The sequence below is a fragment of the Poecilia mexicana genome, unplaced genomic scaffold, assembly GCF_051168715.1.
Source record: "Poecilia mexicana isolate PSO_F unplaced genomic scaffold, ASM5116871v1 scaffold_5, whole genome shotgun sequence".
Lineage (NCBI taxonomy): Eukaryota > Metazoa > Chordata > Actinopteri > Cyprinodontiformes > Poeciliidae > Poecilia > Poecilia mexicana.
Window position 1 is genome coordinate 25214916 of NW_028263374.1, and position 20654 is coordinate 25235569.

At 37.1% G+C, this 20654-nt stretch overlaps 2 protein-coding genes across 2 annotated transcripts in view; both read right to left on the reverse strand.

The window, feature by feature from the left end:
• Positions 1-14903, reverse strand: part of LOC106905237 (complement factor H-like) — a 36000-nt gene extending 21097 nt beyond the window's left edge. Inside the window, exons 1-6 of the mRNA XM_088005790.1 lie at positions 14831-14903; positions 10449-10634; positions 10220-10319; positions 4335-4405; positions 4060-4242; positions 325-510 (exon numbers count right to left, since the gene is read on the reverse strand). Of these exons, the coding sequence (XP_087861916.1) occupies positions 325-510; positions 4060-4242; positions 4335-4405; positions 10220-10319; positions 10449-10634; positions 14831-14903 (799 nt within the window). The remainder of the gene's footprint in view (positions 1-324; positions 511-4059; positions 4243-4334; positions 4406-10219; positions 10320-10448; positions 10635-14830) is intronic.
• A 705-nt stretch (positions 14904-15608) lies between these two features.
• magi3b (membrane associated guanylate kinase, WW and PDZ domain containing 3b) overlaps positions 15609-20654 on the reverse strand; it is a 144830-nt gene continuing 139784 nt past the window's right edge. The window contains exon 21 of the mRNA XM_088005791.1: positions 15609-18936. Coding sequence (XP_087861917.1) covers positions 17855-18936 — 1082 coding nt within the window. The 3' untranslated portion in view covers positions 15609-17854. The remainder of the gene's footprint in view (positions 18937-20654) is intronic.

Consider the following 20654-nt stretch of genomic DNA (forward strand, 5'->3'; position numbering starts at 1 on the left):
TTGCAATTTTGGCTTCTATGGTTTATCCTTTCACAAAGGATTCAGCTGCAATCATCCAAAGTACATTTCTTCTGCATTTTGATATATTCTAGACATGCAACATGCAGCTAATTTTAATTTGACATGTACAATAAACATTATCTACAACTGATATTCATGCACCGTCCATTTGCTTATAGATTTTGTTCATAGTAATCATCAATGTTGCAATCTCCTATTCCAAATCGCAAATTTCCACTTAGATATGTTAGCAAGACACATTTTGACAAATTACCGACACTTTAGGGTAAAGTAACTTTAATATGTAAGTTAGACAGGACTCACTCTTGCAGATTAGATCTGGCTCAGTCCAATTCCCATCAATGCAGGTCATGATCTCAGAGCCACGTTCTTTTTGAAATCCATTGCTGCACTTATATATGACCTCGGTTCCATCTGGAAAGTCCTTTTTTAGGAGGGATTCATCAGTGAGAACCAAGTTCTTTCCACCTTTAGGCATGGGACAATAAGCTAGGAGGAAATAAAAATCTTGCATGAGCCTTGTAATTGAGCAGCATTTCACCTGCCAATATCAAACATGGGCACTCCAGCCTGCCAACAAGACCACCAAGCCCCCATGAAGACTTGTGTAGGACTTAATGCTATTAGTTTTTTCAACTAAATAACTTAATATCACGTTGTCAGCCATGATCTGACAACATGACTGACAACAGAAGTGATCACTACTTCTCAGTAGTGATCACTCCACTACTTTCAGTTCTCTCTAAAGCTAGGTTTATTGTTGACAATTTGAACTGGGGCCAAGTGTGCGCCTGCTTGATCACCTACAAATATTTGTGGGATCGCTCTGCATACATCATCTTTCATTCAAATTGTAGGTGCCGTTATAGAGCAGGTTGATCTTTACCAGCATTTCTATAATCCCTCATTGGCCACATAGGCTGGTGGAGAAATCGTTTCATTGCCCACACAAACATTTTACAAACCACTTTTTTCATGTGTGTGTGCAACATCAGGACTCACCCTTGCAGATTAGATCTGGCTCAGTCCAATTCCCACCAATACAAGTTATGTTCTCAGAGCCACTTTCTTTTTCATATCCGTTGCTGCACTCATATGTGAGATTGGTACCATCTGGGAAATCCTTTCTTAGGAGGGATTCATCAGTGAGAACCATGTTCTTTCCACCTTCAGGCATGGGACAATAAGCTAGGAAGAAATAAAAATCTTGTAATTGAGCAGCATTTCATCTACCATTATCAAAGGGAGGTGCTCTGTCTGCCAAAATGAGTGCCAGCCCCTTCATGAAGACTCATGTAGTAATTTTAGGTTTTCATTAGAGATGTGCCGATCAGGTTTTTTCCTGCCGATTCCAATTCCGATCACCCTTAGGGCCGATCACCGATACCGATCACCGATACCAATCACATAATTATTATTTTTTTAATCATAAACACTACCGGTTACATTATGTGGAAAAAGAAACCATGAATTCACCTTAATTTAGATATAGAACTTGTTTTTAATAACTTTTTTCAACAACAAAACAAAACAGGCATTGTGCAAATTGTACTGCTATCGGTAATACTATCTTTAACAGACTTAAAACATATGAAGGCTCTGAAGAGGCTAAATAATGCGAAAAGTCCAAATAAAACCTCTCAACATTGCCAAAAAAATTCAAGTATAAAACTTAACAGTCAAAGGCTCCAGGTTCCATTACAATAAACAATCCTGAGTTACTTAATGAAAACTTCCTGATAGCATGGCGGCTAGCTGATTATTACTAGTTCTGATTGGCTGTTTCTGACTGAGCGGAGTTTTTATGCAGGACAGGGAGGAGGCAGAGGAGATCGATTATTTTTTCAGAGATTATCTATCTCATGTTATGACAGCGAAAGTTTTAGTGCGTATGTAATTTATTTATTTATTTATTTTTTAAGTTAGATTCTGCAGCTTTAAGCAGATGTTCGGTGTGAGAGTCACTACCAGGTGGAGCAGAAGCGAAGCTCCATCTGTGAAATAGTACTACCTGTAGCGTAGCAGCGGCTCAACAGCGAGAGCAGAACCAGCGTCTTACATCGCAGCTCGAAGAGTTAAATAACTTTTCGCGTTATTTGTTTAGCTTTCTGACCGTCATCCTAATCCGGGTGAGTGTTTGTAGCTGTGAGCTGCTTTACCTGCTATCTGATCGCTCCATATGTCTTTTTTACTGCGCCTCGATGTCCACACTCCGTTAAGTATGGCATTGTTTTTATGCCATATTAGATTCGTCGTGTTGATGCATTTTGACTTGCTTCACCCCCGACGGCGAGGCAATTTTCCGCCACAACACGCAAACTTCCTTCACTCTGCGTTTGCGCAGAGTGAAGGAAAGAGGAGACCAGCTGCACAGGCAGGCTGCGAAATGAGATGCAGGTGATCGGTTTGTGTGATCGGCAACAAAGAGACCTTGATCGGCGATCACCGATCATACATTTTTTTCACGGAAACCGGCCAATTATGATCGGTGGCGGATCGATCGGCACACCTCTAGTTTTCATAGTTAATGTTACTAATTTTGTCAACCTATCTAAATAACATCAGATCACGTCAACCATTTCCGTCCCTATGTGATCGCTCCTCTCCTTTCAGATCTCTCTTAAGCTAGGTTTTATTGTTGATGATTTGAATTGGGTGTCCAATACGCATTTGCCTTGAGCACTGTTGTGGCTCCAAGTTGTGGACCTTCAAATTTTTATGAGGATGACTCTGCACACACACCATTTTTCACTCAGATCTTACGGTGCTGTTGCAGAGCAGGTTGGTCTGTACCAGCATTTCTATGACCCCTCTCTGAGGAGTCATGTCTGAAGAACATTTTACAAGTAACTTTTTTTCATGTGTGTGTGCAACATCAGGACTCACCCTTGCAGATTAGATCTGGCTCAGTCCAATTCCCACCAATACAAGTTATGTTCTCAGAGCCACTTTCTTTTTCATATCCGTTGCTGCACTCATATGTGAGCTTGGTACCATCTGGGAAATCCTTTCTTAGGAGGGATTCATCAGTGAGAACCATGTTCTTTCCACCTTCAGGCATGGGACAATAAGCTAGGAGGAAATAAAAATCTTGTAATTGAGCAGCATTTCATCTACCATTATCAAAGGGAGGTGCTCTGTCCGCCAAAAAGAGTGCCAGCCCCTTCATGAAGACTCATGTAGTAATTGTAGGTTTTCATAGTTAATGTTATTAATTTTGTCAACCTATCTAAATAACATCAGATCATGTCAGCCATTTCCGTCCCTATGTGATCGCTCCTCTACTTTTAGATCTCTCTTAAGCTAGGTTTTATTGTTGATGATTTGAATTGGGTGTCCAATACGCATTTGCCTTGAGCACTGTTGTGGCTCCAAGTTGTGGACCTTCAAATTTTTATGTGGATGACTCTGCACACACACCATTTTCCACTCAAACCGTACGGTGCTGTTGCAGAGCAGGTTGGTCTGTACCAGCATCTCTATAATCCCTCTATGAGGACTCATTTTTGAAGATTCAGGAATTAAAATTTAAAATGTTCTCCACTGGCCAGAGTGGTTGGTGGAGAGAACATTTTATCAGCCACACAAATATTTCACTGTGTTTTTTTTTTCTTTGTGTATGCAAACTTGTCAGCTCGCTACTTCTGAGAACCTTCACCACATTCTATGTTTCCTCCATTTGATGTAAGTGGCTCTCATTGTGCTCAACTGGAATAGTTGATAACTCTTTTATATAATAAACAATGCTGGTATTTTGCTGGTATTGTTTATACACTGATTTGCAATAGGGATTTGTTTTCGTATGCAACAACAAATCCCAGTATAGTTTGCAATATAAGATTCTAATTTCTCCTCTTTTACAATTTTAATGCACAAATAAAAGTAAGATTGTTGCTTTAATGTAGCCTGGACAATGTGCTATTTTACAAGTGGTTGAAAGATGGTTTAAGTTATTCACAAATGTATTTGCAAACGGTTTGTATATTGTCTCAGCTAACCAATCTTTTGTGAAGCCTGAAATAAAGCACAATAACTTACCAATGCATTGTGGAGGCTCAGAATCATATTTGCCAGTTGAAGTACACCTAATCGTTTTATTCCCAATCAATGTGTATCCTGTGTTACATGAGAAATGTATTGTTTGTTGATATTCTGGTTTATCGTCACTACTCCACGAATGTTCACCATTTTCCACTTTAGTTGGTATGGGACAAGTAGCAACTGAGAAAATTAGAAAAAGAGAATTTCTGTTTCAGGTACACAATGCTTTGGCCAACTGTGTTAAAAAAAAAAAAGAGAATTCAAACACTTACGGATACAGTCTCCCCTTCCAAGCCACCTTGTGCCCAAGCATTGTCTGTAGTTCGTTCCATTGATCCAGTAACTGCATAAAGACAGAATAAGTCATAAAGAATGATAGAATCTGATGAACCATAAAAAAAGTTCAGCTTGCCAGTAAGATTTAATAATTAAATTTATGCTACTTATTATATATTTGCTATTTACTCTTTCAACATTGACTCATACTTTGGAGACAGGGTCCAAACAACCCCCTGCACTCTTTTAAGTACGCTGTATGTGTTTTCCCAAAATAACACTGGTTATATAATCCTTTAATATAAAAGAGAAAGTTTTGTTTCGTTCTAAAATAAAATTGTACAGTATATATGCACAGCCATCCATGGTACCTAAGATTCAACCCTGAAAATAAGGGAGAAAGTTGGTAAATTTGCTTCACAATTATTTAATCAAGCAAAATCTAATCTCAATTAAAAACATGCAATTGTGGTAAAAGCTTTTGGAATTGTAATGATTTTTTTAAAATAAAAGTTTTGTTTAAAATGCTAATTTTCTTATTAAAATAACTCATTTTTGTCTCATGAAGTGAAAAGGTTTTTGCAAAACAAACTTTTATTTGCGAATGTCAGAAATCAGAAATCTTAGGTTGCGATTCTCAAAAGTTCAGTTCTGAAACTCGCTTTCTTCTGGTTGAACTCAGAGGGTTTTGATTGCTGGAAACATGAACATCCTGGGGTGGGCTTAAAGACGAACGATGTAAGATGTATCCCTGTTGATTAACGCTGACTAAAGCGGAAGACTCTGACACCTTCCACTTCAGAACTTTGGCCCAAGCTGCAGGTAAGTAATCTCCACAAACTTACACCTTTTAACAGCTACTAAAGTGTCCACACTTTTTCAAAGAAGAAATCTGATGAACCATGAAAAAAGTGATTAATATTAGCTTCAGGTAAAGTGCATAAACTAGGCTTGTGTAATATTCGTCTGCTTTTATGCTGAATTTGTTAACTAGCACACCTTTGTCGAGTTGCATTAAGCGTGACGAAATACAAAAAATAATAATAAAATAGGAAGATTTGAAAATATATCTGCATTTTGACGATTGTTTTAAAAAAACATAAAGATTAAATTGCTTTATTTATATATTTGTGATCACTTGAGCTTGTATTTTACTGTTCTGAGCAAACACAATAAACCAACGGAAAGAAAAAAAGAGGAAAGAAAACTAATCCAATGTTGTTCTAAAGTATGTAAAATAAGTGCTCCTGTTCAGGGTTGCTAAGTATCTAATTCCATTTCTAAATAGTGAGTACTCTACCATTTCTAATAAAATAAGCTAAAGAGTGACTGATCTAATTTCTTTTCTGGGTTAAAGTGAGTACTCCACAATTCTAAGTTTGTTCTAAATCCTTTTCTGGGTTAAAAGTAACATAAACTAAGCAGTGACTTGTTCCTGTTAAGTATTTCTGGATACCAAGTTCGTAGTTATTCTAATTCAGATTCCATTTCTGGACTGTATAATATTGATCTAAATAGTGTGTACTCCACAATTTCTGATATTACTAATAAACTAAAAAAAGAGGAAAGGACACATTAGGGCAAATGGCAACATTCAGACAAAACAAAGGCCAAAACAAAGACACGAGTGAAGGCGGTGACATCAAAGGGCCATGAAGCCACGTTACTGAGTCTCCTGGCTCCGAAAATATAGAAAAAGACAGGACAAAAACAAAGCAAGCAGGGCAGCTCTGAGCAGGGAGGGAGCAGAGGAAAAAAGAGTCCACCTTCATCGAGAGCAAGAGATAAAAGAAAAGAAAAGTTGTGTTTTTCTTTCCTTTTAAATTGTATTATGCAAGCAAAATACAAATGTATGGAATTTTACATCCACAGGCTGCCTCAATAAGCTGTAAATAGCTTCTTTGGAGACCTGATTCACTCACTATAATTTTGCAGTTATGATCTGTGTTGATCTATGATCTGTATTATCTGATGAATGTGGCACAGTAATCGATCACTGATTACCGATATATGAATTGCAATTTTCTTAAATAAAATAATAAAAACATTAATTCCACATGAAAAAGAGATTTTTAACAATTTTCTTATTGTAACAATACTGTTAATAGACTTATATAAAATATTAATTAATATTGATTCTAAAACTAATATCGATTCCTAAAAATCTAGGTCTCAGTAAGATTAACCCAGTAACCTTCACTGCCTAAATCACTAAAAATGGCAGAAAAGGTAATTCCTGATTAAATCAGCTGCTGTTCTTGAACTATTTGGAGTACATGCAAAAACATGGTCTCTTTATGAAGATGATAAGCTACAGTCTCTATTTTTGCAGTCAAAAATACTCTAACTGTAAGTACTTTGTAGATAACACAAAGAAAATTGAAAAATTTTGCTTCACCCAGATTTTTCATGTTTATTTCTTGTAAATGCACATTGAGTGTTGAATGTATGGACTGGGAAATACAATAAATCTGAAGAAAAAAGTGATGACGATTCTAGGGGCCTTGACCAGCAGGGGGCCCTCCACAATTTAATTATTTATATTTTGTTCATAGACATAAAATAAAAAAAAATCAGGGTCCTGTCAAATACAAAATTAATCACATTGTATTTTCAAAGATTGTTTTTAGCAGTAAAAGTTGAATGTTGTCCTTCCCCACATATTTTTTAAAACGGTCATTATGTTGTGACAGTATGATATGAGAGGTAATCTGTGAAAAATTGATTTCCTCTGCCTTCTCCCAATGCTAGAAACAACCAGTCAGTGGCAGGAGAGTTTTAGTGCTGTCAATCACAATCTCATGTCTCATGGTGCTGCTCATCCTTCCTCCTCGTGTTGTGCCATGCTGCAGCTAGCATAGCACAGAGCTGTGCAGATTCAAACTGTAAATGCTCAGTTTAGTTAGCATAGCTACCAATGACGGCAGATAAATGGTTTCTTGTAATGATAAGTTGTTTCTCCACCATTAGCACATTTAGCAGTGAGTGAATGAAGTTGATTGACAGCGCTAAGAGCGTCCTAGTGGTCCTGACTGTTTGTTTTGGTCAGAACGGTGCATTACTTTAACCAGTAATAGTAATTCAAGAAGGAGATGGAGGAGATTGATTGTTTTCACAGGTTATCTGTCTCATAACAAGCTATGACATTGTGAAATATGGAGAAAACATATATTTTTATTAAAGTTATGTACTGCAGATTGAATAAAATGCAACTAAATATCTTTTTTAGAAGTCTGGAGTGCTTTATGTGTAGTTGTACATTGTTTTTGACTGTTGCTCATGGGGAAACATTTCAGTAAGCTAAAACTAATAGAAACATTTTAAGCAACCTACTTGCATACTGGATGTGGACTGTTGGATGTTAAATTCATGAGCAGTAAATATTGTGCTAATTATGAGTATTGAACCAAAGAAAGCAAGGCAGATGCAAGCCTTTAAAATTGTGACGCTTTTTATGGGTCAAATAGACTCAAAACATTGTAACACCAGCTGCGCGGGGGTGGGGATTAAATTTTTTTTTTGTCAGGGGGCCCAAGATTTCTGGCAGCGCCTCTGCCACAAAGACGCACACATTACGTATGGTTTCGCATGCAGCTGGTGGATTCATGTCAAAAATAAACCCCAAAATGCTTTATGTCCTTAAGACATGTTGGCTGCACATCGGTGGGTTTAGATTTAGTTTCCGAGTTAACCCGTTAGAAATATTCTAGAAAGAATACAGGCATGACAAAACGAGCTCAACTCGCTCTGGATATTATTGCCTCGGAAAAAGCCATTTGGTAACATTATTGGTTGAATGCAGTGTCAATCAAAAGGGAGGAGCTGTAGGCTGCCCAATAAAAGCGTCATTATTAGGCCTGTCCTAATAACGATATGTTGTGAAGAAATCAATTATTCGCACGACAAATTAAACCTATCGACCTCATTGTAATTATCGGCTTTATCGTCTCTTCCTGCCTTTTTTTCTTTCTGATGATGACACTGAATGAAAAAAGGCTCAGCTCCGATGCTCTCCACTGACCCTCCCTTCCTATTTCCTTAGTGTAATATCCAGCGCACACTACACAAGTTGTCGGCCCATTTTCAAAACCTGAGCGACACATTAGCCGACAGAAATCCTAGGTATAACGGTTCAATCGGGTTTGTCGTGCCGTGTGGTGTCCAGCCACATGGGCACAAAATAATGGCTACAAGTTCAGTTAACTCATTTTAAAACCAGGCATTAATCAATGCTTTACTAGAATCTACCTGTGATGCATGTGGCTAGAGTCAGCTTAAAGTTCTGACTGACTGAAAATCATTATAACCTATTTATGTCAAGTTAACGAAGAACAGCTGAAAAGTTACCGGGTTTATCAACTGCGGTAGCAACTTGACTCCAACTCCTCTCCTTGTCATTTCTATATTCTTTCTCGAAATGTTGAATAAACATTAATGTCGTTTCCACATATCTCCGATGTCCGCTGGACTTTGGGTTGCCCCGTGTCAGCTGTTTGGGATTCCCCTCAGTAATTTCCCCTCAGAAAGCACGGAGGAGAATCTGCGCATTCTGATTGGCTACCTGTCACATTCAACAGGCTGCGTTAAGCTCCCAGTCGGGGAAAACCACCGATTTAGATCAGAGTGGCCACGACGATCTACCATAACACAGCACACACTGTAGAATGATCGGTTATGAAATCACCAGCAAGAATCTTAGATCAGCCAACGATCTAAGATTGTCATAAGGAGAAAATAGGGGCAAAAAAATCGTGTAGTATGAACTACTGCATTAGGTAGTCGGATGTGCCCATCTTCTCTATTTAAATCTAGTGACTACTGAAGGCCAATACAATATACAAACTACATAATCTACACTCTTTTGGTTGAATGCAGTATTTATTTCCACTTTGGCTTTATCTTGTTTAGTTTTTATTCAAGTATGTTTTTTGTTAATGGAGACTGAGAATCCATTTTATTTTTGTTTTTGGTTGCTTTGTTTATTTAGTTTATCAGTTTCAGTGTTATGTGTTCTTTTGAAAATGAAGTGCGTCTGATCTATGGCAGGAAATCACATGCATTATTAGTCATTTCCATTAAATCAGTGTCAAAAGGTCTTGAAACAATATTATCGTTTATCGCAATAATTTTTTAGACAATTAATCGTCCAGTAAAACTTGTTATTGTGACAAGCCTAGTCATAATGGACATTGGCAGAGTTTAAACCCTTAAATCTGAGCCCCGGAAAATACAATGGGAAAAACAGCACGCAAGCATTCCGGTGCGGGTTAAGGGGTTAAAGTGAACTCTGGTGTGGTTCATATGCAGATGAAAGCAGACCATAGATCGTTCCAAAAGCAGAAAGAAAACCATGTTGCAGGACGCAATTAGTAAATATAACCAAAACAAACGCAAGAGTCTAATGCAATGGCTCATGGTCTTTTGCTAAAAACAAAAGAAAAATCGTATTAAAGCATTGTGTTTATATGTTGTGAAGAAGTCACACAATATGAAGCCCTCCAGGGGACATAGAAGATTTTTTTCTTAAGTACTTGGTGGTGCAATTCCACCACAGGTGAGGATGTGAAAAGGTTTTTCAATTACTTTGGATTATTTAACACAGACCAGCACCCTTCCCTATGCCACTGGGGATATGGGTGTAGGGGTGTATGTATGTATGTATGCATGCATGTTTGCATGTATGCATGTATGTATATGTAGGTATGTAGGTAGGTGTAATGTGAAAGTGAACCATGCCAGCTAAAATGTAACAAATGCTGCAAACTCAGTCCCCAATTGAACTGATTTACTGCAAGTAAAGGCATACACTTGATTTTCTGAGATAACACAATGACATTTAAGCAGATAATAATGGAATTTAAATATTTGAAATCATACATACCCTTCCTCACAGGTTACTTTTACTATTGCACCAAACAGAGTACCATCACTGGTGTCAAAAAACATGTGTGGTTTTGCTTCAAGGGGACCACAGTCTTGCTCTTTGATATAAAGGAAAACAACATAACCAAAATAAACAGTAGACATCAGTGTAGGATTACATAGAGTCAAGATGACCAGGTAAAGCATTTTAGATGTCAGATGTAAAATGCAAGTTAGACAGGACTCACTCCTGCAGATGATATCTGGCTCGGTCCACTTCCCATCGACGCAGTTCGATGTCCCAGTGCCACTTGTTTGTTCATGTCCAAGTCTGCACTCATATGTGATCACAGTACCATCAGGGAATTCATGCATTATGAGGGACTCGTTTGTGAGAACTGTGTGCTCTCCATGTTCAGGTAGGGGACAATCAGCTAGGAGCAAGCATTGATTAAGAACAAACAAAAATTATGAAAAATCACACACAAACACACACATAAAAGCTAAGCTGTTATTATGGTAATTGGTGTTAAGAGAATAAAAATAAAACTTCTGGCTCGTTATATTCTCTTATGCTCCCGGATTCAATGATTCCATGCGTGGAGACAAAAGCCACACAGAGATGACAGTGAACGCTTCACGTCATACATTTTCAGAGTTTATTCTAACATTTAAAGTGTAACATGACATTAACAACACAGACAATTTATACGGACTAAAACAGACATTCATTTACCTGAGACAAAGAGGATAGAGTAAAAAAAAAGAGCAAAGATGTGTCTTTGGAGAGTGCTGATGCAAAAGCAAAATAAGGCAGCAATCTGATTTGTTACTCCTGTGTACAAACTTTTATAGTAAAGGCATATTCTTGTCTTTTAATTTATTCAAATAATGCTTGACCAACTGAAAGCTGTCTTGGACCCTCTTAAAAGTTAGAAACTCCTTACAATTTGCTTCCAAGATCAAAGGCCATTTGTCCCCTTTGTCTAAACAAAGTGAGAGCAGAGCTTCTCCTGAACTCCTGCTGTTTTAAGACTATCTGGGCAGAGAAAAACTGAGAAAGGTACTTCATAGATAGGTGTGAAACCTGGAATCTCTCTCGCTTTCTCCCTACTCAGATACCTCAGGAAGAAACGTAAAATCCTGTAGATAGTTAAAGCAAAGGTTAACTTCACAAACCTAATTTTATTCTTCTGCATTCAGCACTTCAAAGGATTGAGTCTTGCTGTAAACCAAAAGTAATACAAAAATCAGCAGAACAGAATGGGGTAAAATTCCTTTTTCTAACTTATCAAATATAATAATCAATCCTGAGTGTAAGAATTAACACAATCATTTTCCAAAAACCTTTCACCATAAACCTGAGCAATTTTCTAATACTAAACAAAACATTTTCTTTCACACAATTTCTATTTGATTCTGATATAATAACAGATAATACAATTTCAGAATACATTAATCACTTACTAAATTAGTAATTCTAAAACTATGATTAAACTATTTTCAATCAGAGCATGCTATTAATAACTAAGAAAAATGTCTTACAAATTAAATGATAGTGGTTTTAAACATTCTATGTTGTATTCAGTTTTACACCATCCCAGATGCTAGTTTGGAAGACTTTTGATGATCTTACGTGAACCGAGCAAACTTCTCTCTCCCACGCTCATCCAAGTGATACTGCCTTCCTGCAGATGCTAATTTTACGGCCTCCTGTCCTCTCTGATAACACAACAGGAGCCTCAGTGAGAGTTCCCTTTTGATCTCTATTTTTCCTTCCCGTAAGTTGAATACGTACCCATCAATAGTTTTAGTTTAAATCATTAACACAAACCTATTCTAAATTAAGAATTTTGTTCAAAATGACCATGCTCAATATACCTTTTTCACATATCGTAAGATTAACTGTATTAAACACTAAAAATATTCATTTTTCCTCAACATTGGTTATTTTAAAGTGATTCTACAAAATATGTTGAAAGAATAAATTAGTTGAATTCTATGTTTGCACACGCAAAGGTGAACAAGGAAAAACAAATATTGATATCTTGTAATTTCTCATACACATTACATAATTAATCAAATACTCTACAGGCATAATCTTGCAGGATCCTTGTAAATAAGGATTTAATTTAGATAAAACACAGCAGACTTAATGGCCAGCTAAAAATATTTAATGGGGCCTTACAAGTACTAAACATAGTCTATCCTTCATATACTGTAGTTTCAGTCTTTTGAATAATACGAAATGTTTTTAAACATCCCAGCTAACAAGCAAGTGTTCAGAGGATGTTCAATGATTGTCATCTGAGAGTCAAACTTTGTTTGAGAAGTGAGAAAATAATCCAAAAATAAACCTTTGATGTTCGCCAAAGGTTGCCTGAACATTCACTCTAAACATGACCTCACTATGGACATTTTTTGTTTGGATTTCATTTAATCAGTTTGTATATCTTTAATATATTTATGGATAATTTTTTAAATGCTTTGAAATGCTTTTACAAAATTTCTATACCACACTCCTCACCTGGCAAAGCCATACCCTCTCAATTCAAAGAACGGTTACATGTCCGATTTTCTCACTTCCGTTCATGCATGATGTGCATTTCATTTATTTAGACATTTCTTGAAGGAGAACTTAAACCTCCTGTAGTCCTAAGAGACATGGTCCATTGGAAACCGTGGGCTTTCTAGACTGTGCACGGTCCGGAGGGGTCGCATTGACCCTGAGTGTACTAGTTTTTGTGTGTGCTGTCGAGAATTGACAGCCTGACAGGACACCACCATAACATGCTCATCCCGAACATTGCACAGAGACTGCAGGAGGATTAAATAAATGCCCAAGAAGTGCTTTAAATAACAGTTGGTTAGCGACTATCAAAAAGTCGCTGAGCGGCTGAGTAGGGGAGTGGTTGTTGACGCGCAAGCTGATCGAAACGTAAATCCAAGCTGTAGTTGCGATGATTTTATTGTCAATATCTAAAGGCAAACAGTCTTCAAAAGCAGCATAAAAACGAATCCGTAGAATTAAACAGTGATCAAGACAAAACGTAGCGGTCAGCAAAAAGTAGACCTCCCCCATCACCCACTCACTGAAGTCACCAAGGTGAGCAACAGGTGATTTACAATCACTAATAACACCACGTGATCTCACGTGATCTCACATAACCACAACAATACAGAGAGAGAGAGAGAGATAGCTAACAGAGGATTAAACTGTGATATTTGTGCAATATAACCTAAAAGAAGTTGCCTACCTGAATTTCCGGATTATGTCGGGCTTCTGGAACAAAGTTGAAAAGCTTTTTTTTTTTTCTTTGTACGTTTTTTTTTTTTTTTTTTTTTACCAACTGCATGTTTTAAAATGCTGACGTTTTTCTTGATATATTTAATCAGTTTTTGAAATTTCCAAATCCCTTTGAATTAAAACTGTTGCTCTACACCAGGGGTCCCCAAACTACGGCCCGCCCGCTTCCACATTTGGAAGCGGGCGGGCCGCTAAATACACATTTAGCGTATTTTCCGGTTTTTATTTTTTCTTCAACCACCAGGGGGCTCTTTAGCAGGAGGTGTGTCCTGTAAACTGTGGGTGTTTTGTTTTGCATGGCGCATTGCTGCCATCTATTGGACTTTTAGGGAACTGCTTGACTTTTATGTTATTTAATCAGTACGGTTGTTTGCTAGCGGTAGAGCAGATGAACACACGTGTATGAACGCCGCATTCCAGGTTGAATTCTTCGAAGCAATGCCTGCAAGTGGCAATTTATACTTCTAAACGAGCCTTTATGTTAACATATGAGAAATTAATATATTAATTAATACTCAATGGAATATATACTAGTTAGTCCCAGTGATGGTTTCACTCATGGTTTTTGCACATGCTTCATTACATGCACAGGTAAAAATCAATCGAGAAACGCACCCCCCTCACACTGCCCCCCACCACAGAAGGGAAAAGTTATGTGGCCCTCACAGGAAAAAGTTTGGGGACCACTGCTCTACACCATTCTTTTTTTTCTTGTTTTTACTGATATCTCCTCTTACATACAATTATAGTAAAATAAGTGTTTTTTTTCTTTTCTTTTCTTTTTTTTATCGTTACTTTTGATTTGGCAGTCATTACAGATCTTTTGAGATTTAGCGAACGATGCCAGTTAACTTGGAACAGCTAACCAACGCTCGCTAAACGTCCGCAGACAACGTCTGTCGGCTGTTTAATGGTGTCCTTTTGACGTTCCGTGAACGTTGTCAGGACAACATTCATGGACCGTGAACGTTTAATTCTACTTGGGATCCTCCTACTGTATCAACGCACACCTGTTTTGCCTTCTAAATGTTTCCCCCAAACAAAATTAATAAATTTCTAATATGTTTACCGTTAGATGCATTTTTAAAGTTAGCAATGTGGCATTTAAAAGTAAAGAAAAAAAAAGTCTCAACAATAAAATATTTCAAAAAATGTAAATGCTGCGACGCCAGTTTGGACTATAGTTGTTAAAAGTCCAAGTTATTTTTAAATAAAGGTGCTCTTATTTGTCAAAGTGACCTTGACATCATGAACGTAATCTGCTTTTATAACAGCAATATCCATTCTATTTGAACCCGGCTTCCCCGGCGCCGTACTACTGACCTGCAATATTCCAGATAAATAGGTACAGGATGAGGAGTTTTCTCTGTCTGCCGGTGTCCAGGAAAACCTTCATAACATATTGTGGAAGGAGACAAACTATCCTGATAAAGCAGTTTCTGCCTCAGGCCAACTTCAGACATGGAGATGGTGTGTAGAGACTCTCCTCATGGTGTAAACGATTCTCCCTCCACTTAATTCACTTTATTGGTCAAGTCAGTACTGTACACATAGTTACTAGAGGCGAACGGGCTGAGGTAAAAAAATTTCAAAATAAAAGTCTTGTTTTTTCTATAAATGCTGTTTCGGAAAAACTAATTCATGGTTTACTGTTTTTCTTCAAAGTTAAACACAACTTTCACAAAAAATATAACATGGATTGCTATCGTTATAGAAATAAAAGTTCTGCAATTCACCCTGAAAAACTGAAAAAAATATATTCCTGTAGACATAAATTCTTCCAATCACATAAGTAGTGCTGGTGTTTTCTGTCCACCAGTATCTTCAGATCTGCTTTTGAGTTACTTTGTCTTAACCACGTATCCATTATTATGGCATTATTATTTTTAAGCACAATCTTTTGGGAAGCCAATTTAATAACTTGTTGCTTATATGCAGTTCCTTGCGGACCACTGGGGGCGCCCGCGGACCATCTGGGTCAGTCTTTCATGACCCAGAGATGAATTGATAAATTAAAGCAATTTGACTTAATTCAGTGACAGTCATTAACCAGACATTATTTGATGAAAATCTAAAAGATTCAGAACAAAGACACAGAAAATCATATTTTCAGTAAAGTTTTATTTTTAGTGCATGAACAGAATTCTATGTCAAGGTCATAGCCTACCCTTTTCAATCCATTTTAAATATTTTCTCTTTTTAATTTTTTACATAAAAAAATAATAGAGCAATTTTAATATATTTCTTCTCCCCAAAAGAGCACTCAGCAGGTTTGTTTATAAAGGTGCTGTACAATGTACAAACATTTACATCTACTGGTCCTACAGAATGTAGAAGGTACCACAAGGAGTTCTTTTTTTCTAATGAAGCAATGCAAGGCCACAGTATGATGCAGAGATGACATAGAAAATGGTCAGAACAAAAGCGTCTGGAAGTCAAACAGTGCAGGAGAGATCGAGTAGAGCTGTTATCCTTCTTAGGACCAGAGTGGACAAGCTGTACCTGGTATTAGAGCTGGATTTACTCAGACACACCAATCAAACTATTGCACAAAACTCATAGCGTAAGCAGACTCGTAAACTGAAAACAACTTGATACAATCAAAGTTTACCCTCCACTTGGTTTTCATTATATTAATCTTATCACATATTTGCTACAATACTGTGTTCCCTGAGCTCATCTGAGTGTGTCTTAAATTGTATATTTCAATTTCTCAGATTTCACTGTTTTAATTTCAAATTGATCATTTTCTGTTTTCTCATAACTACCTGCTTTGCAACTCCATAATGTATGTTGATGGCTTGCCTACGCAAAAGCAATAAATCAGCAGCATGGACAGTGTCTCAGTAAAACACTACATCACTCTGGCCTCTGTCATCCTTCAGGCTAGTCTAATGCACGACCACACAACAGGACAGACGGACGACATACAGTAGTCAGTTTCTCTGTAGTTAAACATAAAACAACCAGGAACATGACTCAAATCTGGTAAAGCTTTACATAAATTACCTTGAACCCTTTAGAAAACATGAAATATCATTGTAAAATAAATAATATTACCAATGCATTATACAAAATGAATTGGTACTCAGTGAACATCATTAGTTAAATACAGCTCTTTCTGTTATGCTACAGGGGCAGATGCAGTGCAATGGAATTTAATAGATATCATTTGTAAATTATGACACATTCAAATATGTATATATATATATATCTATATATGTATCTATAATATAACATATTTCACAATGAGACACATTTTGAGAGATTGCAAACATTTGGTACAGCAATTTGAATTTCTATACATTTCATGAAGTACTATGAAAAGTCTATGATAATTCCTACAAATGAAGCACAGTAGGAATCAGATGAAAGATCTGATAACTTTAGTAACTGGGGACATTTTAGTCTATATCAAAACATGGAATGGTTTGGCACATATATATATATATATATATATATATATATATATATATATATATATATATATATATATATATATATATATATATATATATATATATATATATATATATATATACACACACACACACACACATATACACACACACATTTGTCATCTCAATAAATTACACGCTCTGTTATTATACACATGGTAAACAAGATATCAAACCACAAGTTTCTGGTCTTTTATAATGATGCTGAAAGAGTGCCATGATGAAACCCTCAGAACAGTCAGAAGTAACCATTAAAGTAAACACTTTTACACCAGTATTTCAAATCAGCCCAGTGTTAAGAATGAGAATTATAAACAAGGAAGCGGTTCATCCTGGGTGATGTGTAGAAAACGTGCAGTAAAATAAATTTAAGGACCTAACAGCATGCACTTAAACAAGCCTGTAAAAAAAAAAAGAAAAAGAAAAAAAAAGAAAAAGGTCTAAATGTCCACCAATGAGGCAAAATTAAACCCTACAATAGCCACATTGGGTGTTCACTACAAATCAAAGGCAGGGCCTTGCTCCTTTCTTTGCATATGGGTCATTGCATTGTTGTGGGAATGGTCGTTATTATTCCACAGGAGTTTGGCAGGATTGGCACATTTTCACATTTTAAGTTGTCTTTTTCTGACAAGGCCCCAAGCGTGCCGCATGTGCTGAAGTCCCACACTGAAGATGCTGAAGCAGCGAACAAGGCAGAGGGAAGTGCTACATGTCACGTGATATACTACTCCCAAAATATACATCTGACCACAATCTAAGGATAATGACAACGGGTCAGCATGTTGCACATCTCTGTTTCATGGAAGATCTCTGACAAAGAACCTACTAATATGATGAAATTGTAAAGATTTAGTAGCAGTTTGTGTCAGGGTGATTTAATGTTCTGTCACTGAGGGTCACGGAGGACTTCTGCTTTGGTGAGGATTTTGGCAGAACTTGGTACTTTCCAAGGCCCAGGGCCAACAGTTCCCTTTTGACTCTGGGTGGTCCCTGGAATGCTGTCTGTAGAGGCCACTGCGTCCTCTTTTTTACGGCGTTCTTTGAAGTTAGATGATTTACCATCTCTTCCTTTTGTCTCCTGTGGTGATGTTTTAGAGTCCTTTCTGCTCCAAATATCTTTAAAAAATGACAACGAGTCTCTTTTGTTACCAGTGTCTTTGCTGTTAGTCTTGTTTTCTGCAGGGTTGCCGTTAACTTCTCTGAGCTCGGAGTCTTTGCTTCTACTTGTTTGGCTCTCTCTCACTGTAACAGACTGCGTCCTGTGACGAAGAAACTCTCCCTCACTTCTTTTAAAGCTTTCTTTCTCAAGGCCAGGCCTTGTTCTTTTATCATTTCCTATGGTGTATCTTCTGATCTTAGGAGTTCCCTTCTCATCATTTTTATTTTCATTACCTAAGTTCTCTCTACTGAAAGAATCCTTTATTTTCCTGTGATGCGCTTGTTGATTTTCCATCTGCTGCAGGTTTGATACCGATTGAGGCCTAAGTCGAGCCATCTTGTGGTTAACAGTTTGTATTTTTGTATTACTCATCTGAGGCATTTTGCTCCTGCTTGGCGTTGCCTCCTCTGACTGGCTCACAGTCATTTTGGGACTCTGATGTTGCTCTTTGGCTTTAGGAAATGTCTCCCCTGTTTTCTTTGGGCTGCTTAACTCTCTGGAGTCTGTTATGGACCTGGTTCTCTTGGAGAACTTTGATTGATCATTAAGAAGGGGAGAGAGCCCGTTGATCTTCTTTTCTGCCCACTCATCACTCTCTTCCAACGAGCCCAAACCCCTGCTGTGACGGGGCTCATGGCCTTGCAGGGATTTAGTGCTCCCGCTGCGAGAATGTTTCAGTTTGCCTGATAAAGTTGAAGAAAAAAAAGCGGAAGCCCCAGTGGGATATGGAGAGGACTGAGGTGATGTGTCAGAAAGAAACACCTCCTCAGAATAACTTGTGGGTGATATGGATTTTTGATAACATCGATCTGAAAGAGAGACAAATGTTTTCCTTTTTTACATGTCAGCATAAGAATACCTCCATGTGGCATACAAGAATTTCATTTTGAGTATGTAACACAGAGAACTTCAGTCACTCAGGTTAGTAGAAGTAGGAAAATGTGAGTAAGAAAAGAATTACCAAGGTTAAAGAGAAGAGACCAGCGTAAGCAGTGATGGTGTTAGTGTTGGTGCTCAGTGTAATAGCACGTAGTAGAGGCTGTGTTACCTGCATCAGGGGCAATGAAAGACCCAGAAGAAGCAAATGATTAGACAACAACAAAAAAGATTTATTAAATATTAGCTACACACCAGTAAGATTTTTTTCACTTGTAACCAGTTAGCAACAATAAATATTTAATCAACCGCTTCTGTACAAGTCTTTTAAAAATAAATTACAGGTGCTTCTCAGTAAATTAGAATTTGATAATGAAGAAGTTAATTTGTTCAGGAGTAAATTTTTTGTGACCCTGAATCTCTAATGATCTCTTAAGCTGAGTTTTATTCAAAATCCTCTGAAGAATTAGGCTACTCTGGTTGCCTTTGCATTTTTTACAACACTTTTTCTTTCACTAAACCTTCTATTAATGTGCTTGTATTCGGTTCTCTGTGGATAACCAACTTCTCTAGTTTTGACCTTTTGTGACTGAACATCTTTGCAGCAGGTATTGAAGACGGATAAACAAAGGTGATAGTGTGTGAGCTATTAGCTGTAAGCCATAATATTTAAAATAAAATAGAAGAATACACTTAATATATAAAACACTGTTTATCATAATGCAACTGAACTGCTAAAATAAATTAAAATATTTTTATTGCCATTCTAACATGGAGGTGCACCTGCAGTATTACGGAGGGCTAAATCACTGTTTCTTACTAGAACATGTTTATGTTATACATAGTTCATCTGTGAATCATCTGTGTTTTTAGCTGGCATGACACACACTTAATTGCATCTCAAATGATATGTTGTGTGATGCTACAAGATATTAAGTCTTCAAGCAATTGCGATACTCTTTGATATATAACAATTATCAGTTGTGATTAATCTACTTGTTTTTCCAATCAAGTTCTACTATATTTAATTAAATGACACAGAGCAAAACCATCACATTGTAATTTCTATTCAGTTTACCGAATTACCAGGTCCAGTTCATATCCAGAACATTTGTGTCATTAGAATGCTTCATACACTCTCTGTGACCTTTATCTTGTATCTAAAGCCCAGATATCTCAGGGCGTAAGCCTCTAGTGCAGCGAGATTCTGTCCAACAGACTGAAAATACCATCGGTATGCAAAGTGTAAAATCATGACACTGACACCTGAAATATACCAGAAAACACATGTTGCATTCTAAACAGTCTTTTGTGATATATTTTTGTGATAATATTTTGCTGAAAATGCGATGGCAAATGCATTTCCTTTTTATCACTTGCGTAAACTGAGATTGTTATCTGTGAAGAAACACTTACATTTCAATTTAATGTTAAAGTTTGTTTAAAAATAAAGACAAAGACTATCTGGATGGATGACAGGAGGTGAATCCTCATAGAAAAAGGGTTTTAAAAAATCACAAAAAAACTGTGTATATGTCTGTTAAGCAGAATAAACCCTCATTTGTCTTTGTGTGTCTTCCAGTTTAAGGTCCAGGAGAGAATCAGCAATTGTTCCTGGGAGTTTTGCTGTTGGCAAAGTTTGAAAAATTGA